The sequence below is a fragment of the Eulemur rufifrons genome, chromosome 8 (genome assembly GCF_041146395.1).
Source record: "Eulemur rufifrons isolate Redbay chromosome 8, OSU_ERuf_1, whole genome shotgun sequence".
NCBI classification, from domain to species: domain Eukaryota; kingdom Metazoa; phylum Chordata; class Mammalia; order Primates; family Lemuridae; genus Eulemur; species Eulemur rufifrons.
The window spans coordinates 25,411,706-25,438,021 of record NC_090990.1 but is presented as its reverse complement, the minus strand read 5'-3'; the positions used below and the strand labels follow the sequence as shown (position 1 = coordinate 25,438,021).

Below are 26,316 nucleotides of genomic sequence, written 5' to 3'. Positions count from 1 at the left end.
TGGCTTGGAAAAACCAACTTCTCAGTATGTCTTCACATGGCCTTGCCTTGGTGCATGTACTGAGAGGGAGATCTCTCTCTCTCTTCTAAGGCCATTAATCCATCATGAGGGCCTCGCCCCCATGGCCTAATCTACCCTCTATTATCGCTGAAAAGCGCCATCTCCACATACCATAACATTGCAGTTAAGGCTTCAACATATGAATTTGGGGGAACATAAACATTTAGTCCGTAACACTGGGGAAAAGACTTTAGACTTCGTTCTGAGAAGGGAAGCCACTGAGGAAAGCCAAAAAGGGAGAAAGATGTGTTAAAGTGCTGTGGAAAGAGGAAATAGACCTGGGACTCAAGTAGAGAGGTCTGGGAGTTGTTAGGGTGATTAAAGCCATGGGTGTGAGTGAAATTGCCCAGGGAGGGAGTGTGGAAGAAAAAAGGGCCAGGTCAGAATGGGAAGGATGATCCCTGAGAAGCAGCCGAGGTGGAAGGGAAGGTGCAGTGAGGGTAGAACAGAGAGCCTGAGATTCTGCAGAAACAAGTGAAACAGAAAAAAGTGAAGATTAACTTAACATGTTTCTTTCATGGGCAAGACTGCTTAGAGGTGTTTTGCTAGAGGGCCAGGTGCCAACATTTAGGGGTCTAGCAGAAGGGAAGGGGAGAAAAAGGAACACACTTATTAATGGATAAGGCCCTACAGGAAAGGCACTGTTTTAAGTGCTGCCTTAGGCACATTATCTTACCTAATATTCAAAGCCACCTTTATTCCCCACATTGGCTAATTATTCTCATTTTACCATGAGAGAAGGTCAAAGAGCTGGTTAGAGACAAGTCTAGGATTCAAACTCAGCTCTGTCTTCACTCCAAAGCCCATGTTCTGTCCACTATGCTACACCGTCTAGGGACAAAAAAAAATGATCTGAGAAGCCAAGGGAAGAGTCTAAGCAAATTCAAATGCTTTTAGGAGCCAGGCAGGTAACAAATGCTTGAAAGCCTGACATAAGGTAATTATGCTAAGCTGTATCCTAGTTATAGTCCCTTTTAAAATGGTGCACAGACCAGGCAAAATAACCGAAGAAAGCCTTGGGCTGCCATCATTCAACTATTGTATAGTCCTGGTGCTGCGATGTCAGTTAAGAGAACCAAAAAGTATTCATGGCGAAGCAGTTTCGGTGGGGTGGAAGGAGGTCAGTCTCAGTTATAGTGAGGTGGGGAGTGAGGCTGTTAAATTCAGGTTGTGAGTGTACTACCCTTCCAAAAAAAAAACTCGGCTGGAGAGGAAGGAAAACAGACTAGGGAGGGCGTGGGATGGAGGAAAGGACTTAAGCTTGGCTTATGTCAAGGAAAGACTTTCTTGTGGTGTGGGCAAGTTGCCCACAGAGGGGGTGTTTTCCATGATCTCACTGATTCCGCTCAGCAGTCCTATGAGTGGGATGTTACATCTATTTTACGTAAGAGAAAGCCAAGGCACAAAAACCCTGCCCGAAGTCACACAGCTAGGAAATACCGAGCCGTGATTCTAGCCCAGGTCCGTCTGGCCGAGCCTGCTCTAAAGGCGTTTTGCTCGGGCTCTCCTCTTCCATGGGCACCCGGGGCCGCAGGCCCCCTTCCTCCATGCCCGAGTCCCGAGCTACGGGTTGGCTGCGCCGAGGCTGGGCGCCAAGGCCGGACCCCAGACCTCCCGGCCGTAGCCCTTCGGAGGGAGGCTTTAAAAATTCAAAACCAGCGCTTCCTAGCAGAGCCCAGCGTTGCGGCCGCGCCAGCGCCCGCCTCAGACAAATCCACGCGAGGTGGTCCTCCAGTCAGCCCAATGAGCACCCTCTCTCAGGGCACCTCCCACCAAACCGCCTTCTGATTGGCTGTCTTTTCCCGACGCGGCGTTGCCTTAGCAACTAGGCTTCTGGGACGCTCCGGTGGGGCCTCCAGGCCGCTGGCTGCCTAACCTTGGAGCCTTTCACCAGCCCTGCTTGCCTCTGGCACCATGTCGATGCGAACGCTACCGCTGCTTTTCTTGAACTTGGGCGGGGAGATGCTGTACATCCTGGACCAGCGGCTGCGGGCCCAGAACATCCCGGTAGACAAGGCCCGAAAAGGTGAGAAGCGCCCGGCCCCAACAACCAGACCCGCACCCCGCAGCCGGGCCCCTTCGCCACCGCCCTAACACCCACATTCAGACCCGCACCCCTGCACACTTCACTCTTATAGCCAAGGACCTTTCTCCCAAGCCACAGCCACTACCCAGTTGGAGCCCCTCAGGAGTCATATCCTCCAAAAGATCTTTTCACGGCAGAGGAACTTAATGCCCCCAACGGATATAATTAGGGTACCTGATCCCCACTAGCTTCCCCGTCTCTTTTGACAACCAGTCCCCTGCAAATGTAGGAGTCCCAGCTGCCTACCACCCAGTAACGTACCTTTTGCGAGTCCAAGCATCCTCTTTGCCCCAAAGGAACAGGTTCTGTGTCTCCATTCCTCTATGTAGTATCCTCCCACGTAAGCCGAGACTGGTCTTGCTCATTTCAGAAGCCATTTCTAGAAATGTGGGGTTCTAAAATAATATAAATAAATTTAAAAACATAAGAAAGTCTTTCCCTTCACAAGTGTTAGAAAGGAATGCAATTGTGAAAATAATTATATGAGAGCTTCTAAAATTCAAAGTCTGTCTCCCCTGTACACCACATCTAATCCCCAAAGAATGACCACTCAGAATGCTCTGCCACTCTTTTCCTCCCTGTTCAGCAAGTAACTGCTTTCACCAAATTTGTAGGATTCAGTATAAAGGAAATATTGTATTTCAACATAGAGGAGAAAAAGTTGATACAAATACAATTGACATGGCCACTGATTAAAAACATTCTCCCCAACAGTCTCTATATGCTCAATTGATGTTAAACTACATATTCAGATGTTAAGAATACATATTCAGACATTAACTGTTGTGTCTGTGTGATTAAGTCCAAGTCTGTGCATAGAGAGATTATCCCTGTAGCATACTTGCTTCATTCATTCTGCACATTGCTGCTTTCTGAATGCAGCTCTGTCCATACTTTCCCATACTTAAACCCTTTTTCAGCTTTCCACTGCTGTCTGGATCAAGGCCAAGTCCTTGTGCAGGACAATTCAGGGCCCTTCCTGCTCTGATCTCTGTCCACCTCTACAGTCCCATCTCCCACCACTGCCTGCCTCCTATTTTGTATCCCAATAATACCAAACTGCTTGTAGATCTCCACTTAAATCATGTTCATTCATGTTTCCATGCTAGTAATTCCCATCCCTCCATTCTTCCTCTTCCACCCTACACTATTCAGCTTCAGAATCAATCATCTCCTTCAGGAGGCCTCCCCACATGGGGAAAGGGCCTACCCATACTCTCATATCACCCTGTGCTCCCATGGCTCTCCATTTGTGTCTCTCTCTGCCGTATCACTGGCCACATTATACTGAAATGATCCGTTATGTGTCTGTCTCCCCCACTCGATTGTCTTAATCACATCTTTGTACTCCAGCACCTAGCATAATTCCTAGACCACGATAAATCAGTGTTCAGCAAATGTTTGTTGAACTGATCATCAAAATTGGCAGTTTTATACGGTACTGTCATTTCTTCTTTGAGAGTGTTCTGCTTTCCTTGGTGCCTATATGATCTGATTTCATTCAGGCTAATGGCACTAGTGAGGTGATAGGCCAGGGTGCTCAGACTGGTAGTCTGCATCTTGGAAGATAGTGTAAATTAGCAATTAAGAGCATACTCTCTGGAGTCATACAGACCTGGGTCCCAATTCCAGCTTTGCCATTTAACTACTTGGATGACCTTGGGGTATAACCTCCATAAGCCTGTTTCTTTCTCCATAAAATGATAATAACAATACATACCTTAAAACAAAATTGTAAGGATTGAATGAGATAATGTATTTAACATGTTTTGCACAATAAGTAATAGGTATTATCTTTCAAGAGGAGGTCTGGGCAAGACCCTGTGAATACTAGGGGATGGCTTTGTCTTCAAGAGCTATAGTCCTTCTGGTTTTGCTAGGTTCAGCTTTTGGGAGTTTCAGCCATCTTTAGTAATTCACATTCATACACTCATTGATTGCACAGTTTTGGGGTGAATGTCAAACACCACGTGAGATTCTGGATGGAACTTGATCCAGCCATTCAGTAGGGCTATTGATCCACTCCAGTGACTGATTCTAAAACTGAAGGACATATCTTCCTGATGACAACAACAATAAAACAATAAAAAATTAAACACCATGTACTAAAGATTCTTCTTAAACACCTTAATCCTCACAACCGTCCTATCGCATAGGTGATATTACTGTTCCCGTTTTGTAGATGGGAAAACTAAAGCTAATTTGCCCAGAATTACATAGATGGTAAGAGGAGGAGTAAAGGATTTGAACCAAGGGGATCAGGCTCCAGAGCTCATACTCTTAACCAATTTATGCCCTTAACCACTGCATTTTGCTGCTACCTGGGGGAATTATATAAGGATCTTTGTGGGGGCTGGTAGGTCAGGAAAAGAGGGAGGAGTTTGAAGAAAATACCCTGTGTATCCACTGATTTTATAAAAGAAATGACAGAAAGTAGTTGGCTGATGGGGATTTGTAGAAGATAAAATGAGAGAGCAGGGCAGGGAGCTTAGGATTCAAAAAGCTGAAAAACACTGATCTATTCCATTCTACTGTTTAGAATCGTCGGTATAGCTGCAGGAATGGGAGACACTGTAACAGATGCCTGTACCCATAGGCCTGTAAAATGCCAGACATGGTAAACTAGTCCTTGCTGAAGCTTTGAATGGAAATCATATTTCTTCTAGATGTTTTCATTATCTTACACAACTAATTGGTCTCCTGGAGGCCATCCCTGTTCCCACAAGGCCAGTGCAGATGTTGCAGTTTCCCCCCACAGTGCAGCCTCTAGTTTAGCATTCAACAGAAAGGAAGTGCTCTCTCTGTGGGGCAACTTTGAGTGTTGCATCGTGAATGTTGTCCCGTGTTTTAAGCAATAGTGAGAATAATAACAGCTACCTTTGCCTCACTCCCATTCTCTTTAAAATATTCATAAATAGGGGCCTATTACATTTTGTTTACATTCCTTATTTTACAGAAATGGGGCCATGAAATGATTTTTCCAAGACGTGCAGATCACAGTGTAGTACTGAGCAACCAAATGGCAGTGAGGTTCTGTTTCTATTTCTAGAGAAATAGAATTTAACAACCAGCTCTGGATAGCCTCGGGCCTACCTCGTATTCAAAATATAACTAAAGTGGAATTGTCACAAATAAGTCATCTGCAGAAATAATAGAAAAACAGGGTGTTTTCCTTTCCTGGATCCTCAGGAAGAAAGGAGCGGAGAGCACACAGCACCACAGAGACCCCTGCTGGTGCTGAGCCTGGGTGCCTTGGGGAGTACCTCCGTACTCCTGGGGAGGCATTTGCCAGTTTCATTTTATCAACAATAAGTAGTCACTCTTCCTCAGGGGACATGAACCCCTTGCAGTGCCACTGTTCCCAAACATACCCTCTAGAGGAAACTCCAGCTCTCTGAATTCCCACAAGCGTGTCACGCTAGATCACCAGTTAAATAAATACTGCAGAAAGATAGAAGATGTGGACATTATACCAAAGAAAATGGTATCTGCTTTAAGAAGGCTAGACTCCTGGGGCTATTCTCCCAATATTTTCTCTCCAAAAGCCCGTGACTCTTGGGAGAGAAAGATAGTGAATTTTCCCGGAGGAGTCTGACCTTGCAGTAGGAATCCTTTGCTGTCAGTTTGGACATGGCACAAGGCATGCTTTCAAACTGGTCTCTTGGGAGCTGTTGGTATTGTGTATGAAAGCCATGTGTCAGTTGTTTATTGAAGGCACGTATATACTTTGATTATAACTTCAGAAATCAGCCCTGAAACAATTTCGTGGCAAATGTTTCCAAAGGAGACCATTAATTACAAAATGTTTTTTAAAATGTGGGTGTGTCCAGAACTCTTTATCTGGGGGTGACTTTTCTAGATTGAAATCTCCCCCAAAAATTAAGGAAAGAAAAAAAGTCATCTTTCATCCTTTACTGGTGGTATCCAATGTCCTTCAGTAGAAAAAGCAGAACTAGAAAAGAAGCCAGGTAGTGTTTGACATGTATTACCCATTTAGCCCTACAACAACCCCATGGGGTAGGTACTATCATGAGCCCCATTTCATAGATGAAAAAACAAATTAACCAAATTGCTTGAAGTTTATATGGCTAGTAAGTAGTAGAGCCAGGGCTCAACCCATAAAGGGTCTTGATTCTCACAGATTTCTCTAACCAACCGCATTTTTCCTTATTTAGTCTCCTTTTGGGATCTCCCTGACTACCTTTGTCCCTAGGAGCTTTCTTTACAGTTGGTCCCATCACTACTTCCTTATTTTTACATGGAATTCGCACATCTATACATAAACAGTAATACAGACACAAATATTGACATATTTTCATTTTAATTCATATTTCAAGTTTTCTAATTTGAGCAGCTTCATCTGTACTTTAGGAAGGGAAATCTTATAGTAATAGGAAATCAGATTGTACACAAAGAAACTCCTTTCTCTACCTGTTCTTAGAATTATTCTTCCTTGTGAAGGCCAGTGTCTTTTTTTTTTTTTTTTTTTTTTGAGACAGGATCTCACTATGTTGCCCAGGCTGGTCTTGAACTGTGGGTTCAAGGGATCCTTCTGCCTCCTGCCTCAGCCTCCCAAGTAGCTGGGACTGACTACAGGCCCCTGTGCCCAGCTTGAGGCTAGTGTCTTTAAAAGCCTGCTTTAGAATGGTGTGCATTCTTACAGCATTAGAGAGAATAGCTTCTTTAACCTTGCAAGATGAACCCCAAGGTAGCTAGTCCTCCTGAGTTTTCTGTCTCCCTAAGCCACTCTCTCATAGCCTTTCTTGGGCTTTTTTTTCCCCCTGCCTCCCTTTCTTGGGCGTTTTTGGAACTTGTTATTTATCCATCGTCCTTTTAAAAGTTTCAAATGGAAGGTAGCGTATTCACGTTAGACATTAAATGCAAATATGAAAAGTAGAGTTGCATAGACCAGATCATTGGAATTGGTATTTTTAAAGACTCCTTGAAAATAATGTTCTTGCTTCATGAACTGGTGTTTTCTTTTTATATGCTTCATGTAGATGAATGGACAGAGGTGGACAGAAAACGAGGTATGCTATATCTGGGCTGCATGTATTCAGTCTGTATCCACAGGTTCATTCAGGCCTTTATCAGTGGGGCTTAAAGTGGGGACCACTCTTAACTATTTCAAAGTAAGAAAATAGGTATGAGTTTCTCTTTAGCTGAGATATTGGTTATACATTTTAATTTTTACTTAAAAGGAATAAACACAGGTGAAAACTAAGCAAATTTTGACAAAAGGGCTATACTGTACCGAAGTGATGTCTCCTTTTTTCAGTTCCAAGCTTTGCAGGGACAGCTGGGGCTGTAGCTACACTTTTGGAGAACGTATCTTATTTGGTAGTCCTTAAAACAACTTTGTTAAAGTATTGTGTAACCAAAGAATTGTGTTTCAACATGAGTGACCCTCCCTGACCCATTCTCCTTAGCACACAGAGGTATCTGTTGAGCAACCAAGAAAAATGGAAGCATGTGACTGCATGGCTGCCAGCATTGTGGGCAGAAGGCATGATATCGTGCATGTAGTGTGGCCTCATCCAAAATCTTCAGTTTCCCCTTCACTAGGCACAAACGTGAAAAGGTTGTCAACTCCTCAGAATAATGCCTTAGCCTTTCTCAGCCTTCAAATATCACAGGTACCTTCCATCATTTGACATTTGGGTGTAGTTTATGCCTGTCATCAGCTGTCCTCAATATTTTATTTGGGGGGGTTAGATAATAGTTGTATATATTTATAAGATATATGTGATGTTTTGATACAGGCATACAATGTGAATTAATCGAATCAGGGTAATTGGGGTATCCATCACCCCAAGCATTTATCATTTATTTGTGTTAAGAACATTCCAATTCCACTCTTTTAATTATTTTAAAGTATGCCATAACTTATTGTTGACTATAGTCACTTTGTTGTGCTGTCAGATATTGTTCGTTCTAACTATATTTTTGCACCCATTAACCATCCCCACTTTATCCCCCACTCTCTGCTACCCTTCCCAGCCTCTGGTAACTGTCATTATACTCTCTGTCTCCATGAGATCAATTGTTTTAATATTTATCTCCCACATATGAGTGAGAACATGTGAGATTTGTCTTTCTGTGCTTGGCTGTCCTTGGTATTTTAAATATTCTTACCACACCAAGTATGCTGGGCAGGTAACATATGTAATATTTAAGAGCACAAACATCAGAATCAAACAGATCCCATTCTAATTTCAATTCTACCACCAGTTGTGTGACCTTGGACTTTAAACTCTCTAAGATTCTATCTTCATCCTTAATAGAATGAGAATAATAATTGAAAATTGTCTTGGAGTTTAAATTAGACAATGCACATAAAGTTCTAAACCCAGTGCCTGGAATATAGTAAGGATTCGAAACATGTAACCACTCACGAGGGTCTCCTCACTTCTCTCCAAAACTCTTGGCTCCAAATTGCACGTTCCCATAAACAAGTGGATTTAGAGCAGAGGTAATTGGTAAAAACACAATTGCTGTCATCAAGACAATTATTTCATCAACCCAGGCTCAAAGAAAAGCCCAATTGAAGTGCTTGATACACTTTTGCTATATTTCATAACCATCTTTTGACACTTCTCTTGAGCAATTTTTGGCCCACCCTTTGATGTATGGCAGAATTTCAGACATGAAGTGTGGCTTTTGAGGGCTTTTCATATAAGTTATTGAATCCCTGGAATTTATTTTAACTTAAGTGTTCAGAAGTGATAGGCAGAAAGCCAGGTGTGATGGTGCATGCCTATAGTCCTAGCTACTCAGGAGGCTGAGGGAGGGAGGGTGACTTGAGCCCAGGAGTTCAGGGCCACAGTGCACTATGATTGCACCCGTGAATAGCCACTGCACTCCAGCCTGGGCAACACGGCAAGAACTTGTCTCTGAAAAATAATAATAATTAAAATAATAATCATGAGCAGAAACTAACTTCATAACTTGAACCCAAGACTAGAAGCCTGATATATTGAAAACCCAGTTACCAACTTTCTGATGCATCTGCAAAAAATCCCTTCCCTCCCCTGCCTTAGTCTCTTCCTGATAAAATCTGATACATTCCTGCCCCATCAAAAGTATGCTAAGGCCGGGCGTGGTGGCTCACGCCTGTAATCCTAGCACTCTGGGAGGCCGAGGCGGGTGGATCGCTCAAGGTCAGGAGTTCGAGACCAGCCTGAGCAAGAGTGAGACCCCGTCTCTACTAAAAATAGAAAGAAATTATATGGACAACTAAAATATATATATACAAAAAATTAGCCGGGCATGGTGGCGCATGCCTGTAGTCCCAGCTACTCGGGAGGCTGAGGCAGTAGGATCGCTTAAGCCCAGGAGTTTGAGGTTGCTGTGAGCGAGACTGACGCCACGGCACTCACTCTAGCCCAGGCAACAGAGTGAGACTCTGTCTCAAAAAAAAAAAAGAAAGAAAAGAAAAGTATGCTAAACTCATTTGAGTGCCAAAAACTAAGACAGTCTAAGAGGTTTGATTAAAACTATTTCTCAGGTTTAACTTAAATATGATTTGGGCTGCTTTTCTAGGGCAAGATAACATCTCCTTCCTCTTTGTGCCCAGTGTTTATCTCAGCGTCTGATGCATAATAGGCCTGCCCCAACCAAGTGCTAGGTGAAGCACATTGTGAGAAGAAAACATGTTACTGTGTCTCTCCATATTCTTTCCAAAGAATGAAATAAGAGGTGGCAGCCCTAGGTGCCAGGGCTCAACCATTAAACTGCCATTTCCTCTTTGGGGGCATTTGTACTCACTGCTCTGCCCACAAGGACAGAGTCTGCTGTCTTCTCTTCCCAGAGGTGAACTTTCAGCACGTTCTTGTGCCAGGAGCTTTGGTGGTTTAGAGCTTCTTCACTTCCCAAGAGGAAAGGCTTCATTTTGTTTTTTACTTTGCCAGAGTAGCTAACAATCACCTTAGTTAGGATTTTCTTTCTCTTAGAACTGATTTATTTGGGTCTCAGCTATAGAGGATTCTGAAAATCCTGATAAGGGCTTAAAGACCCCAGAGAAATGACTCAGCATCTAGGTGAACGGTAGCTCTTTGTAAATGTTAACCCGATCAGAGTGGATATGATGCTTTAACTTGAATTATTGCTCCTTGGCACTCCTCCCTGGCCTACGTAAATCTGTGGGAAATTCTCCCTATTCTCTCTTTTGAGGATTTACAAGTATCTTTTCAGTTATACCTGTTTCCTTGCAAATTCTGCTTTTGTACAGGCTGTGGTAAGAAAAAAGTTAGAAAACCCACTTTATTGCAGGTCCTGTTTTGTTTTGGTTGAAGGAAAATGACCAGGCATGATACAAACCCAGAAGAGTTCTTATGTCTCCAAGCTGTCCACAGTGGGGAAATGTTAGTGCACATTAAGGACAAGCTTGATGGGTTGAAATTGTCAGATGTGAGGGGTACCCTGTGTTGGCAAGGGATTTGGTTCTTCCTCACAGAGCAATAGGATGGAGTGTAGAGTAAAATCCAAAGGTCAAGTGTGAGTTCAACACTTCTGTAAGGAGTCACAGTCAGTTGGTTCATTTGTGTCAGTGTGGAGGAAAACATGTTCCCCTCTCCCATCTCTCTGTAGCCCTTCCATTTAAGATTTAAGTGTAACCAGCCCTCAGCTCCTCCTTGCCCCATAAAATGCATCGAGATGGTTTTAAACGCTGGCTCAAGCCCTCAGGGCACTTCTGTCAATTACTTACAGGTAGAGAGTGCCTGAAATAATGACTCACTGCTCTACCTTGCCCTTCTAAAGATACATGGCCACAGCCGATCACCTGGCATGTCCTTAGTGTTCAGCAAAGGAAGGGGGAATTTATATATTTCAGTAATAAGCACTCATGTTTAATAATTAATTTTGTATAATCATTTTAAGTAACCCGGTTTTCTTTCAAATTTTAATTTCTATGGAACATATACTCTCAGTATCCACATACTCTCATTTAGGCCAGAATAACTGGCTTAATTAAGAATAATCTCTGTTCAACCATACCTGTTCCTGTTTCTCATACCAGAGAATTTTCCTAGCCCTTAACTAGTGATATTTTATTGAATAGTACGAAATATCTAAATGAATGAAGACCTCAAATTAAAGATACTTCGTTTGCACACTTCTTTTATTCTCAACACATGGAAACCTTACATTTGAACGACAGTATGAGATATATCCCTACAGTATGATATCAATATTATAGATCAAATATAGAAACTAAGGCATTCTAACATGGTGCTATTCAAAGTACATGTCTTATAGAAACATTAGAAGTGTTTTAGTCTCTAGTCGGTAGATATATCTATTTGCATAAAATGTTTTTCAAAGAAGAGTCAATTACCATTATTGCCCATTTTTATGAAGTTTAAGTAAAAATGTTCAGATTTGCTTTTTTAAAAAGTGTTGCTATTTCTCATTTTAAGGAAGAGATCTAAGATGCTTATAAGAATCTTTTTTAAACAAAGAAGAGGCCGGGCACGGTGGCTCACGCCTGTAATCCTAGCACTCTGGGAGGCCGAGGTGGGCGGATCGTTTGAGCTCAGGAGTTCGAGACCAGCCTGAGCAAGAGCGAGACCCCATCTCTACTAAAAATAGAAAGAAATTATATAGACAGCTAAATATATATAGAAAAAATTAGCCGGGCATGGTGGCACATGCCTGTAGTCCCAGCTACTCAGGAGGCTGAGGCAGTAGGATCGCTTGAGCCCAGGAGTTTGAGGTTGCTGTGAGCTAGGCTGACGCCACGGCATTCACTCTAGCCTGGGCAACAGAGTGAGACTCTGTCTCAAAAAATAAATAAATAAACAAAGAAGAAACATTTCCTTATCAAGTGAGATAATGTATGTAAAAGTGGTATAATCTTGAAGCACCACACATTTGTACATTGTCATCATTTATGTTTGCCCTGAAATGGTGTCATAAAGCAATCTCAGAGTCCCGCTTTCCATGGGGATATCTGTGTGGTTCCCCCAGGGAGCTGATCTCAACAGGCACACAGGATCCCCACTCTGTACTGCACATGCCCGACTCCTCCATCAGTACACAAAAAGTGTTTCTGAATAAAGCTTCCTCCAGTACCTTGCTCAGCTGTACTCTCTCTTATCTCTACAGTTCTCAACGACATCATCTCTACCATGTTCAATAGAAAGTTTATGGAGGAATTATTCAAACCCCAAGAGCTCTACTCCAAGAAGGCCCTGAGGACTGTCTATGACCGCCTGGCTCATGCCTCCATTATGAGACTGAACCAGGCCAGCATGGATAAGGTGAGCAGACAGCTGCCTCTGTCCTCTTGGATGCATTTCTGTACCCTTTGTGGATGATCATAGACTGGGATCAAATGACATGACCTATACAATGATGCCTTGAGAGAAATAGGCATGTGTACATACCAGTAGTTGTTGAGTTTTAGAGTTGGGAAAGACCTTGGAAGTCATCCACACCAACCCCTCAGTTGTCTGTGTCATTCCCCCTGCCCAAAGAGAGTGCCGGTTTTCATGCCTATATTTATGAACCCCAGAAACACATGCCTTAACCAAATATAAACACTCAACCCTAAAAACTAATTCTGCCTCATTTGTTTAACAAATCTCATGCTGCAATGAGGAAACCAGGCATTTTTTAAAGCAAATTTTAAAATGCTCAGTCTTTACTTATAATGTGACCATACCTGTTTCTTTGGGAAACAAATTATTGGGACACTCTGGTTTTTAAAATAATAATTGCACACAAATAAATGGCAGAGGATAGGCAAATCTGTTTAGAAGAATTCCAAATGACTTATATAGATACTTTGCTCTCAAGAAGGGAAAGCTTCACTCCCCACTCATTAAGTGTGAACTTCCTTTCAAAGAGTACAGTATGGAAAGGAGGGGAAAATAGTTAGCTTTACAGTGGAGAAACTTGACAAACTACCTCAACCAGGTGGTCAAGGTCAACATCAACAGTGACAAGTCATGTTGCTAGTACGTATCCTGATACGATGTGATGAAAATGGCTCTTCACCTCTATGTTCTTCCTCCCCAAAACTCATATCCCAGTCTAACCATAGGAAAATGTCAGGCCAGGCTCGGTAGCTCACACCTGTAATCCCAGCACTTTGGGAGGCCGAGGTAGGAGGATCACTTGAGGCCAGGAGTTTGAGACCAGCCTGGGCAACATAGCGAGGCACTGTCTCTACAAAAAAATTTTTTAAAAAATCAGCTGAGCATGGTGGTATGCACTTGTAGTCCCAGCTACTCAGAAGGCTAAAGCAGGATGATCACTTGAGCTCAGGAGTTTGAGGTTGCAGTGAGCTATGATGACGCCACTGCACTCCAGCCTGGGTGACAAAACAAGACCCTGTCTCAAAAAAAAAAAAAAGAAAGAAAGAAAAAAAAAGAAAAACATCAGACAAATACCATTCAGAGGTCTTGCTACAAAATACCTGACCAGTACTCAAAACTGTCAAGGTCTCCAAAATCAAGGTAAGTCAGGGAAATTGTCACAACCAAGAAGAACCCAAGGACATACGACAACTAAATACAGTCATACTACACATATGTTGCTAAGCTTGTTGACATCGTAGTAAGCATCATTCTTCATTTAAAATTGTTCTTACACAGTTGTGGAACTTTACCCTTTGCCACTTTCACACATATCATCTCAATTACCCCTCTCAGCAGCTCTGCAATTGGGAAATTGGAGTATTTGTTACAAATGAGAAAACTCAAGTCCAGAAAGGTTAAGAAACTTGGCCAGGGCCATGCAGTAAGTCAGCAGCAAAGGAGTACTTGAATTGGGGTTTTCTTTCTCCAAGTTCAGTGCCTGGTTCCAGATGCCACCGCTGCCAATATTGTTTCATGTCTGTCCTAACAGCAATACACATAGGGTGACCAGAATTCGTAGTTTGCCCAGGAATGTCCCAGTTAACTCCTCTTGCCCTGGTTTAATTATTAATATCACCCCTTTTACTCCCAAAAGTGTCTTGGTCTGGGTGATAACTGATAAAGTCACCTGAGCTGTATGGTAAGCCCAGAGTTGGTTTTCAGTAAATGCTTGACTTGGAGATTCTTATGTTGCTTGCTTTGATAATCCTATTTATCCTGTTTGTGTGTGGGTTGGCAGCTCTATGACCTGATGACAATGGCTTTCAAATACCAAGTGTTGCTGTGTCCCCGTCCCAAGGATGTACTGCTGGTCACTTTCAATCATTTAGATGCCATCAAGGGATTCATCCAAGACTCCCCAACCATCCTGCATCAAGTAGATGAGACTTTCCGGCAGCTGATGGAAGTAAGAGTATCATCAGTTTATCACCTCTCCGCCCCAATACTTGTTCTCTTCCCTTTGTTAAGAATAGGCAGATTCCATGGCAAAGCAAACAGGATGAGGAATAGCAAAGCCTGCCATTCTCCCAGAAGATTCTATAAATCTACAAGTATCCATTTTGGTATTATAATAGGCACTATCGTCTTATGCCCTCTTACTGTTGCCTTCAAAACTGGAAAAGCCATTTTCTCCTCACTTTTCTGAAAGGGATTTGGTGACAGGTGTTCTGCTAAATCTTGGAGAGTAGCCTCTCCAGGTCCGTGGAGAATGAGAGAGATGAGGTGTACACCTGTGCAGGTGTGGCGTAACAGGGTTTGTCCCCAGTGAGGGAGCAGTGCTGGCTCCCCTGTGGCCCTCCTGCCCTAGCAGCTGAGTCCTCTCCTTGCCTTCCTGGTTCCCATCCCTGAGCACCCGCCTGCCCCTGCCTGTCCACACTACTCGTCTCACTTCTGAAAGTGAAGTGTTTCTGCTTTGCCTTCGGCAGACATACGGCGATCTCTCTGCTGGGGAGTTCCAGCTGATCCGGCAGACGCTCCTCGTCTTCTTCCAAGACCTGCACATCCGAGTAAGTGAATGGGCAGCCTCAGGAACGCCCTGCATCTGCTGTGCTAGGGGAACAGGGCGCCAGCCATCAGGGCAGACAACAGCAGAGATTTTGCTCAGTTAGCGATGCCCACAGGGTTTCATTCTCCGATGATAAACACTCTGATAATAAATCTTGGCAGTTTTCAAATTTTTTTTTTTTTACTTTTTATTTCTATTTTTTATTTTTTAGAGATGAGATCTCACTCTGTTGCCCAGGCTGGAGTGCAGTGGTGTGATCATAACTCACTGCAGGCTTGAACTCCTGGGCTCAAGTGATCCTCCCACCTCAGCCTCCTGAGTAGCTGGAACTACACCACGCCTGACTAACTTTTCCTATTTTGGGTAGAGACAAGGTCTCACTCTTGCTCAGGCTAGTCTCGAATTCCTGAGCTCAAGCAATCCTTCCACATTGGCCTCCCAGAGTGCTAGGATTACAGGCGTGAGCCACCACGCCCGGCCCAGTTTTGAAATTTTGAAAATTCTCCATCATACTGTTTCCAAGGCTGTACACATTTGGGCATTATTTTATGGACTGTAGTAATACAAACAGGCATATTGGTTTCTCAATTCTGACAAGATAAAATTCATTATAATGCAAAGCCTTTCCTAATAATAAGTTTATAGCAAAATCATTGAAGTGTACTAAACCACAAAACACATTAAGCTTTAATTGCTAAATGGGCTGGCAATGAAATATCAGAATGTTTACCGAGAGAACTAGAATCACATATCTTGTCAATATTCTGCCACTGATCTGTAACATCGGGGCTGGCTTTCCAAGTCTGGTGTTTAATGGTATTTCTGCTCAGCTGCAATTTGGGATTGCCTATACAGATTTCCTCTATTTTCAAAATAGTCTTAATAGTTTTTAGATTTGTTAGCAAAACTGGCAACACTTATTCTATTTTATGGAATAAAGTGTTGCCCAATTTAAAAAAAAAAAATTGTTAACAAAACCAACTAAATCAAAAAAACACAGCTCTGCTCTAATAACCCCTTGCTCATTGTTTAACCAAAGCAAATACGAAACTGCTCAGCCAATATCCAAGCTCTCTGTGATGTCGCGAAAACAATGTGAAATTGTCTTAATGTGGCCAAGGCTCTGACCTGTGTGCTGGCGCCTGACAGAATCTACACTGAGACCAATTCCATTCGAAGTCTTGAACACTTACAACCATCTAAATTCCCGACCCCCTTCGGCTCTCTAGAACTCCCCCAGAGTTGCCTCCTAAAGGCCAGGCTTCTCGGGCCCCCCACCCTCTCCCATACTCCCATTCTCGTTCATGCATCCTTCCATCGTGGACGTTCCTCCTGTTCTTTCCATTGCTTCCATTGTTGGAAAACATCATTCTATCTTAGCCTCTTCGTAGAGTGTCCCTTACACCTCCAGTCCATTAGCTGCTCTACCTGAAAACATTTCATCCCTGGAAAACTAGTCAGTCTGGCAAATGTTTACTGAGTGCTGACTCTACGCCAGGCACTGTTGAAGTGTCTGAGATACATAAATGCACAAGACAGAGTCTCTGCCTTGAAGTGGTTCTACGCTAGTGGGAAGAGACAAGTCAGTTATGTTCTCATGCTGATAACTTTCAGGAAGACGGTAATACCTGTGTCAGGTAAAGTTAGAGAGGGCAACTGGGATGGGATGTTGCATCAGACCAGCAAGAGAACTTCCTGTGATGATGGAAATGTTCCATATCTGTGCTGTCCCATATAGTGACCACTAGCCACATGTGGCTCTTGAGCACTTTGAATGTGTGACTGCCTGAGAAATTAAGTTTTTCATTTTATTTAATTTAAATTTACATAGCCACACTTAACTAGTAGCTACTGTATTGGATAGCACATCTTTAGATGATAGTGCTCTAGAGTTAAGGACAGCCTTCCTGAGGTGAGACATTTAGCTGAGAATGTAACTAACAGAGATCTGAGGGAAGAGCATCTAAGCTGAAGGAACAGTGAGGTCAAAGCCCCTTAGATGGGAAAAAGCACAACGTGTTCCTTGGGCAAAGAAAGAGCCAGTGTGAGCAGAGCACATCTCTTAGGCAGGAGTGATGTGCAAAATAAATGTAACCACCTGTGTAGCATGGACACTGACTAATCAGAACAGATGCCAGTCATCAATAAACCGGACCCTGCCAGTTGACTTAGCTTTAGGCCCTAGGAAGGAGTTTATTCTAAGAGTAAACAAATGATACTGAGCATTTCAAGGTGAGAGGTAACATGATGGGGTTTATGTTGCGGAAGGTGAACTATTTGGGGCAAGGGTACAGGTAGGACAGCAGTTGGGAGAGGACTGTAGAAATCTAGGCAAGGCGGTGCGTTCATTGGTCCTGTGGATCTGTCTCTTGCTTCAACAGCGTTTGGATGGAACAGACTTGGGGACTCCCTTTCTTTAAATCTATTAATAAAAAAAAAATCTAGGCAAAAAATGGAAATGCTTGGATTAGGTGCCTGCGGTGGAGTTAGTGAGAAGTATTCACATTTGGGATATACCTTCGGGGCAAGAACGATAAAACTAGGAGATTGGACGTGGGGAATGAGGGAAAGAAGAATGAAGAGAAGTTACTAAGTTTGGGGCCTGAGCAACTGATTGGTGTCATTTACTGAGATGGGGAAGGACTGAAGGGAGTACACTAGGGTAGAAAAATTAATAGTTCTGTTTGTTGGATTTGCCTATTAGACATCCAAGTCGCCATGTCAAATACACAAATCCAGAGTTCAGAGGAGTGATCCGGGCAGGAATCATCAGCATGCAGCATAGAGGTGGTATTTGAAGTCCGCCGGCCATTTGGCAGAGGCTGGTCATTCCCCCTCAGCGGCGGGCAGGATGTGAGAAGCAGGGTCAGCGTTCTGCCGGCTTCCCCCTCGCTTTCAGATCATTATTCTTACCCTGTCACAACTCTGCCCTCTCTCGTAAGGTCACACCATCAGCCATAACACTGTCCAAAGCCCTGTAGCCATTACTCACTGCTGAACTGACTGCCAAGTCACTCGCCCATATTCACTGGGCAGTGAGATCCCTGGCTCCCCTCTTCTTGGCCTCCAGAGTCCTGGCATCATCCCGGGGAAGATGAGTGGTCGTGGAGACATCTCGCCACAGCTCAGTGACCTGCACTTCCGCTTTCCACAGGATACGTGCTTCCTGCCCTCAAGGAAGTCATTAGAAAAGAGAAAATGGGGCCAGCTGTGGTGGCTCACACCTGTAATCCTAGCACTTTGGGAGGCCAAGCCAGGAGGATCGTTTGAGGCCAGGAGTTTGAGACCAGCCTGAGGAACACAGCAAGACTCCTGTCTCTACCAAAAATTAAAAAATTAGCCAGGCATGGTGGCACACACCTGTAGTCCCAGCTACTCTGGAGGCTGAAGCAGGAGGACCACTTGAGTCCAGGAGTTGGAGGTTGCAGTGAGCTATGAGCTATGATGATGCCACTGCACTGTAGCCCAGGTGACAGAGCAAGACCTTATCTCAAAAAAGAGAAGGGAAAAAAAGCAGTAAGTGCCTCACAGATGTTTAGTTGTGAGATAGAAGAATGTAAAGAGAAAAGACACAAAGGAGAGAGTGGACAGTTCTACTTAAGCGGATTAGGAAAATCTTCACAGAAGAGCGGGTAGCTTTTATTTAATAAAATAGGTTTTTACCAGGCCCAAGAGAAAGCAAGGGAAGGGGTTAAGAAGACACCCTAGGCAGAAGATGCCATTTCAGTAAAGGCATGTGGCATGTAACTGCTTGGTGAGGGTGGGGAGTTCAGTCAAGCAATTGAGTGTGGCTAGAACAGGGCTGCAGAGAGGAACAAGGGCCAGGTGGGCCTTATCTGGCAGGCGGCAGAAAGCCAATAAAAGATTTTAAGCAGGAGAAGGACATGACCAGATATGAGTTTAGAAGAGTGTTTTTGGCAGTATAATGATGGATGAATTAAAAGCAGGCAGGCAGCCGGGCGCGGTGGCTCACGCCTGTAATCCTAGCACTCTGGGAGGCCGAGGTGGGCGGATCGTTTGACCTAGGAGTTCGAGACCAGCCCGAGCAAGAGCGAGACCCCATCTCTACTAAAAATAGAAAGAAATTATATGGACAGCTAAAAATATATATAGAAAAAATTAGCCGGGCATGGTGGTGCATGCCTGTAGTCCCAGCTACTCGGGAGGCTGAGACAGGAGGATCCCTTGAGCTCAGGAGTTTGAGGTTGCTGTGAGCTAGGCTGACGCCACGGCACTCACTCTAGCCTGGGCAACAGAGTGAGACTCTGTCTCAAAAAAAAAAAAAAAAAAAAGCAGGCAGGCAAGAAGGCAGAGCGACCAGTCAGGAGGCTCCTGCAGCAGGCCAGGCAGAAAATGGTGAAGGTCTGCGGTGGGGAGCAATAGTTGGGATAGAGAGGAAGGATCAGACACAAGGCGTGATCATGAGATTGAGGCTTGGTGACTGAATATATGCGGGCAGGTGATGGGAAGGGGACTCAGATTGCTACCTTGGTGGCCTGGTGGTATCATTCACTGAGATTGGGAACTCCAGAGGAGGAGCAACTTGATCAAGACAAAGATGAGCCTTGTGTGAGAAGGATGAATTGGAGGTGCATCCTGTGGAAACTACAGGTGGGCCTGTCTAACAGGCAGTGGGATAGACAGGTCAGGTGCCCAGGGAAGGGGGCTAAGTGGGAGCTCGAGGTCCAGGAGCCATCAGCACAGAGGTGAGCACTGGAGTATGGAAGTGGATGAGATCACCTGGGAAGAGAAAGTGTGGAATGGGAGGAAAAGGGCACAGGAGAGCCACACCTTCAGTTGAGGGCCAGCAGAGGGGCTGGGCAGGCAGATGGCCCCAACAGTCATGTCCAGCCAAGGCCAAACACAGACACACATGTGACATAAATTTGTACATTCCAGATCTACCATGCCATCGTTGACCTTATTAAAATTAGGCTCACAGAGAGTCCTGCACATACATATATGTTAATATATATTCCCACTTCTCTCTCCAAATTTTCTTTCTCCGTTGCTGTACACATCTCCCTCAGTCACAGAATCTCAAAGAGGTCATCCAGAAAACCCTCTAACCAAACCAGTTCACACATTCACCCCAAAACATGACTTGTGCCTCCTCCTGTCTATTTCTGAGGTGTCTCCACACCCCTCTTCTTCCTCCGGGCCCCGCTATCACCCCCGTGCCTGTAGTCATTCTCAGCAAGCTACTATGCACCTGCTAGCTAGCATCTCCTGTTTATAGTGGATGATTTTTCCATGTTATGGTTGTGTCCTGTGTCCAGTTACACTTGTCATACTAAGAGTATTAGCTACCATTCATTGAGCACTTACGATGTGTCAGGATCTGCTTTTATACATCATCTGGTTTAGTTGTCACACTAACCCACTGAGTAGGTACTATTATTACCCACAGTTTACCAAAGAGAAAATTGATACACGGAAAGTTTGTGTAACTCACCCAAAACCCAGAGCCAAGCATGGCCCAGCTGATGTTTAAGCCTAGACTGTCTAACATTAGCATACCAAACTACTAGCTTACACATTCTCATCACTTTGTGTTTTCATTGCCTTGTGCAGAACAGATGATTGTTCTTGATGATACTACTAATATAAACATGTAGAATTTTAGAGTTGAAGGGACCTTGAAGTTTATTTCTCATTTTATAGATGAGGAAGATAAGACCCAGTCAAACTGATTAACTGCTACAATCTTAATGGGATTTAATCTGTGAATGACCAAAACCTCAACAAAGAGTATACAAACCAGGGAGTAGAAATAAGCATAATATGTTTTCAGTCACATAAAAGACCTTCAAACTCAAGTGCCAACTTGGTCCACCTGCCCCAGCTGCACCCTTCTCTCCAGTCCAGCACACGGGTAAGAGCTCAGGCTCCAGAGGCAGAAACACAAGGGTTTGAATCCTCAGCTCTGTCCTTCCCAGCTGGCTGACCTTGAGGAAATGTCTTAACTTCTGAGCTGGTGATTCCTCATCTATAAAATGGCAATAATGAGGTTCTTACAACTGAAGGCTCACAGCTACTTGGAAAGTCAGCAGGGAACCCCAAGGAATGGGTGTGAAATTTGTAGTTAACCTTGGTTTGGAATCCTGTCCCTGCCAGGATTGTTCTCTTTGGACAAGTCACTTCACTCTCAACTTCAGCTTCCTCATCTTTAAAATGGGGCACATGAGACTCCCCTGGAAGGCTTGCTGTTCAGCTCAAAAGTATGTTTGTAAAAACACTATAACTCTGCAGGTGTTAGTTACGGTGAGTTATAAACTTACTAGGTAACATTCTCAAACCACTACACATTTTCGATCCTCAGAATGTTTATGTCTATGAAAACATACCAAGAAAAATGACAATAAGTGTATTTTTTTCTAGGTGTCCATATTTCTAAAGGAGAGAGTTCAGAATTCTAATGGCCGCTTTGTGTTGCCAGTGTCTGGGCCTGTTCCCTGGGGAACTGAAGTTCCTGGGGTCATCAGGTAAATTCTCAACAGTGATTATCAGAGTTGTGTTCAGGGTGCCAGGAAACCAGTACTGGGCCACCACACAGAAGGCAGCACTGCTGAGCCCCTCGGCTTCTGATCCTGGCTTCGCCACTTAGCAGAGGGACTTGAGGCAAGTCACCCAGTTCTCCAGGCCTCATTTCTTCATCTGTTAAATATTTACTGTGAGGATGAATGAGATAATAGTTCTCTAAACTGCTTGCAAAGCACTCCGCACATAACACATGCTCAATAAATATTATTGTTAATTGTATTACTATTATTATCACAACATCTTTATCTTGAAGGGGTGCATGAATTCCTTTTTGTTCTATAGTACAAAGAAACCTGCAGGACTACCTAAGCTTGGAGAACATTCCATCATGTCATACTTTGTATTGTGTGCAGAATGTTCAACAAGAAAGGTGAAGAAATAAGGAAGATAGAATTCAAACATGGCGGAAACTATGTCGCTGCACTCAGAGAAGGTTCTTTCGAACTTCATGGAGACCGAGTCCTGAAACTGGGAACTAACATGTGAGCAGTTCTCCTTCCCTGGATGAATTCAAGTGCAAAGGAGGTCACTTCGTTTAAAAAAACAGCCTGTCTTCTGCTATGAAAATCCCTGCTGACGATTGGAGTAATTGCCCAGAGATACAATGCATGCGGGGCCCCGATATTTTCAAAGGGCACCCAAGAACTCCAAACATAAGGCAACTCAACAGGTTGAAAAGATATAATTTTAAATAGTCATGGAAGAGAATTAGCCAAAACCTTTGTTGCAGTGGAAATCCAGAAATAGCCTTCAGATAATGCTCGTGTCTTTTCAGTGATCCATGTTGCCCTTTAAGAGAGGGAGCATTTCCACACAGCTTCCCCGGGTATTTTTCTTTGGGAAGAAGTGAAATTTGTGTGGTTAACACACATTTAGTTATATTCTGTACTCACAGCACCTTTTTGGATGCAATTTAACGTCTCAAAATGAAAACTATGAACTATATTTACGAATTAGAAGGAAGTCAGTGGAAAGGGGCTGGATAATGTCACCATTTTCTGTTGACATTAGGTACAGTGTGAATCGGCCTGTGGAAACCCACATGTCTGGAGCATCGAAGAACTTAGCCTCACGGACACAGGTGAGCCTCTGTTTCCCTCCCCCATTCTCAGAGCTTCTTTCTAGATACAGAAATCGGCCTGGATAGAAGTGTGGGAATTCTGTAGATTTCAAAGCTAGCCAACATTTCTCTCATTGTTTGCAGTCTTCTCCATTCACCCTTACAAGTATGCAGGTTTTTAATTGTAGCTGTTCATGGAGACTTCCACTGATCTCACTAATTAGGTAATTTTAGGCTTGGCTCAGCCACCATAATTAAGCAGGAACCACACACCATGCATGTGAAATAGCATTGTACCAGTGCCATTAGGCCCGTGGTTGCCGACTCCAGCACTTGTGTGATTCTGATCATTAAAACATCTCTTTTTAATGCTTCCCTATATAGCAATGTGGTAACTAAGTTCAAGTAGGGTTTTATTTCCTCTGAAATTCATCTTCACAAATTTTCACTGAACTAGCTCCCGGCTAGCTATAGGACAAATCATGGAATATTCAATTATTCAGCAAACATCTATTAAACTGCTTATATGGGCTGGGTACCCAGGGACACAAAGCTGACAGATATGGTCCCATCCTGAAGGGGCTTATGGTACCCGGGAAAGATAACAATAGAAGCAAATAACTATAACAAGGTAGAAGGGCTGGCTGGGTATTCTGAACAAAGGGCTGTTCCAGAAGAACATATGTCCTGTCCAGTGGGGTGGGTGGCAGGGGACAGGATCAAGAAGACTTTTCAGAGGAAGGGATATCAAAGTGGGGCTCTAAAGTGGGTAAAATAGGACCAGTCACAGTGGCTCACACCTGTAATCCCAGCACTTTGGGGGACCAAGGTAAGAGGATCACTTGAGCCCAGGAGTTCGAGACCAGCCTGAGCAACATAGCAAGACACGGTCTCTACAAAAACTTTAAAAATCACCCAGGCAAGGTGGCGCGTGCCTCGTGCCTATAGCCCCAGCTACTTGGGAGGCTGAGGCGCAAAGCTCAAGGCTACAGTGAGCTCTGATGATGCCACTGCACTCTAGCCTGGGCAACAGAGTGAGACCCAGGCTCAACAAAACCAAACAAACAAATAAAGTGGGTAGAATGCTAAATAGCAGAGAAGTAGAAGTGGGCATGCAGGCCCAGGTAACAGGATGAGCAGGGACACAGAAGGGCAAAGCATATAGTGCTCGGGGGAGCGGGGAGGTGGCACCTCTCCCATGTGGCTAGATCATAGCTAATTGAGGCTGCTGGCAGAGGCCTCACGGGACAGGGACACCGAGTCCTGATTAGGAAAGGACTTAAACAATTTGGACTTTTTTCTTTAGACAGGAGGCAGAGGGGTTTGTTTCCAGGCAGGGAGAAATGAACCAGGAACTGTATGTTAGATAACTGGTAGCAGCGTGACAAGAGAGACAGAGCAAGGGAAGGCTGGCTTAGAAGGAAGGGGCCAAGGGTGAAGTGGGGCGAGGACCCTGAGAGGAGGGAATGGACTCGAGGGTGTGTTCCCGACCGTCACCACCTGAGGGCAGTGTGGCAGCGTGTCGGAGTGAGTGTGGTTGGAGACTCAACTGAGGCTCTTTAAGTGCTGAGGGAACTGGGTGACTGAAGAGGAAGCAATGTTCTTCCGCTACAGGGAGGAAGGTAGTTTGAGGGGAAGTGTGGATCCCTGGGGCCTTCCACTCATCTTGAGAGTATGAAAATCTTTGGCTTCTGCATTGCTGGATTCCCTCTCCTAGATGTGGATGATTTTTTTTTTTGGTTAAGCCTGCTTTCTATGCTTTATTTGGACCCAAAAATAATTTAAAGTTATTGTTTTGCTTTATTTTATAATACCTCCATGAATCTCAGGTCTTAGCAGGAAATGTGATCACCTTTATGTGGCTAAAAATCATGCAACTGTTTCTGCAGGAAAGCATTGCTCCCAACCCTCTTGCTAAAGAAGAGCTGAATTTCTTGGCCAGGCTGATGGGAGGGATGGAGATTAAGAAACCCAGTGGCCCAGAGCCAGGATTCCGGTTGAATCTCTTTACCACCGATGAGGAAGAGGAGTATGTTTTAAACCTGTTTCTTTAAAGACATATATAAAAATCCCAAGTGTGATAAGAACCCAAAATGACAATTACAAAGCAGTGACACTTATAAATACAAATGTGGAAATCACAAATGAAATACCAACAAATACAATAACCTAATTAAAGAATCCACCAGGATTAGATGGCTTAAACATTCTAGAGTCATTCAAAAAAAGTGTTCTAATGTTTTACTAGCAGAGCACAGCTGAACAAGAAGTATTAGAAACCAAGATGACCATAGTAAGAAAAGTCTGTTAAGAAACCAGAGGGAGGTTGGAGCTTGATTTCTTTGGGATTAGATAGTCTCACCCAAATCCGATAGCAATAGTAATTCACCAAGATTTACACAGTTCTTTACAGTTTACAGAGTATTTTTACGTGCATTATAAGTCAGTGGTCCCCAGCCTTTTTGGCAGCAGGGACCAGTTTCATGGAAGACAATTTCTCCATGGACCAGGGGCAGGGGGGGTGGTTTGGGGATGACTCAAGCACATTACATTTATTGTGCAGTCAAACCTCTCTGCTAATGATAATCTGTGTTTGCAGCTGCTCCCCAGCGCTAGCATCACCAACTCAGTTCCACCTCAGATCATCAGGCATTAGATTCCCATAAGGAGCACGCAACCTAGATCCCTCACACTCACAGTTTATAGTAGTGGTTCACTACCAGTCCATGGCCTGGGAGTTGGGGACCACAGCATTATCTTATGTGATCCTCCTCACAACCAAATATTTGGGGTGAGGGTTGCCTTCTATTTCCACATTCATTGAACTAACTTCTTTCGTTTACTTCTGTGTGGCAGGTACTATGTTAAGTGCTGGGGACACAAAAATGGAGTGTAAAACCTAGATCCTGTTCTCAGGAAGCTCCCAGCTTAGTGGGAGAATGAATATGTACTTAAGTGATTTCAGTGCCATGTCATGAATGCTCTAATTGAGGACATGGTGACTGTACTTGCAAATTGAAAGAGTGACATTTGATCTGGGTTTTAGAGTTTGCCAAGTAGATAAGGGGAAAAGCATTCTTGGCAGAGTTTAGTATGTGCAAAGGCACAGAGACTTAAAAGAATTTGACTTCCTGGACTGTAGGGTGCATTGGTTGGAGATAGGGTAGAAAGTTGAAGGGCAATGGCAGAAGATGAGGCAGAAAAAACAGGTTGCCAAATTACCAAGAGCCAGTTTGCCGGGCTAGCAGGGAGCGCCCTAACTTGGACTCATTTCTTCACCATCTCATCCAGACAGGCAGCGCTAACCAGACCAGAAGAGTTGTCCTATGAAGTTATCAACATACAAGCTACCCAGGTGCGTACCGAGGATTACGCAGCATCAAATCTTACTCCCCTCCTCATCTTATAATAACCTTGAACTTCAAAGACCCCTTTTTTTCTCTAATCAGCCTGTAACAAACAGGTGAGTAACTGAAATGCATCACAGTGGTGGGACGAAAAATTAAATGCCTCCTGCACAAAGAGACAACCGTGCCGAAACATCCCCTTCATTCGCTTTCCCCTCTCATTTCTCTAACAGGACCAGCAACGGAACGAAGAGTTGGCTCGGATCATGGGGGAGTTTGAGATCACAGAGCAGCCAAGGTCAAGCGCCAGCAAGGGGGATGATTTGCTGGCCATGATGGATGAGTTATAG

General features: G+C 43.9%; 1 protein-coding gene across 2 annotated transcripts; it reads left to right on the top strand.

Moving 5' to 3' along the window:
* The first annotated feature begins 1,974 nt into the window (after positions 1-1,974).
* OSCP1 (organic solute carrier partner 1) lies at positions 1,975-26,316 on the top strand. Of its 2 annotated transcripts, XM_069477685.1 has the most exons (11): positions 1,975-2,086; positions 7,147-7,176; positions 12,254-12,408; positions 14,249-14,416; positions 14,937-15,017; positions 21,398-21,501; positions 21,913-22,041; positions 22,571-22,640; positions 24,509-24,648; positions 25,911-25,974; positions 26,200-26,316. In XM_069477685.1, exons 1-11 carry the CDS (start codon positions 1,975-1,977, stop codon positions 26,314-26,316), a joined length of 1,170 nt encoding a protein of 389 aa, XP_069333786.1. The 2 variants fall into 2 exon arrangements, with proteins under 2 accessions (XP_069333786.1, XP_069333785.1); XM_069477684.1 differs by lacking the exon at positions 7,147-7,176.

What these genes read in the sequence shown, in the direction of transcription:
- OSCP1 (XM_069477685.1), top strand. Translation starts at nt 1,975, where the DNA reads ATGTCGATGCGAACGCTACCGCTGCTTTTCTTGAACTTGGGCGGGGAG. An exon ending in ACTTAGCCTCACGGACACAG is followed by an intron (nt 22,641 to 24,508) that starts GTGAGCCTCTGT and finishes CTGTTTCTGCAG; the next exon opens with GAAAGCATTGCTCCCAACCC. An exon ending in ACCACCGATGAGGAAGAGGA is followed by an intron (nt 24,649 to 25,910) that starts GTATGTTTTAAA and finishes CATCTCATCCAG; the next exon opens with ACAGGCAGCGCTAACCAGAC.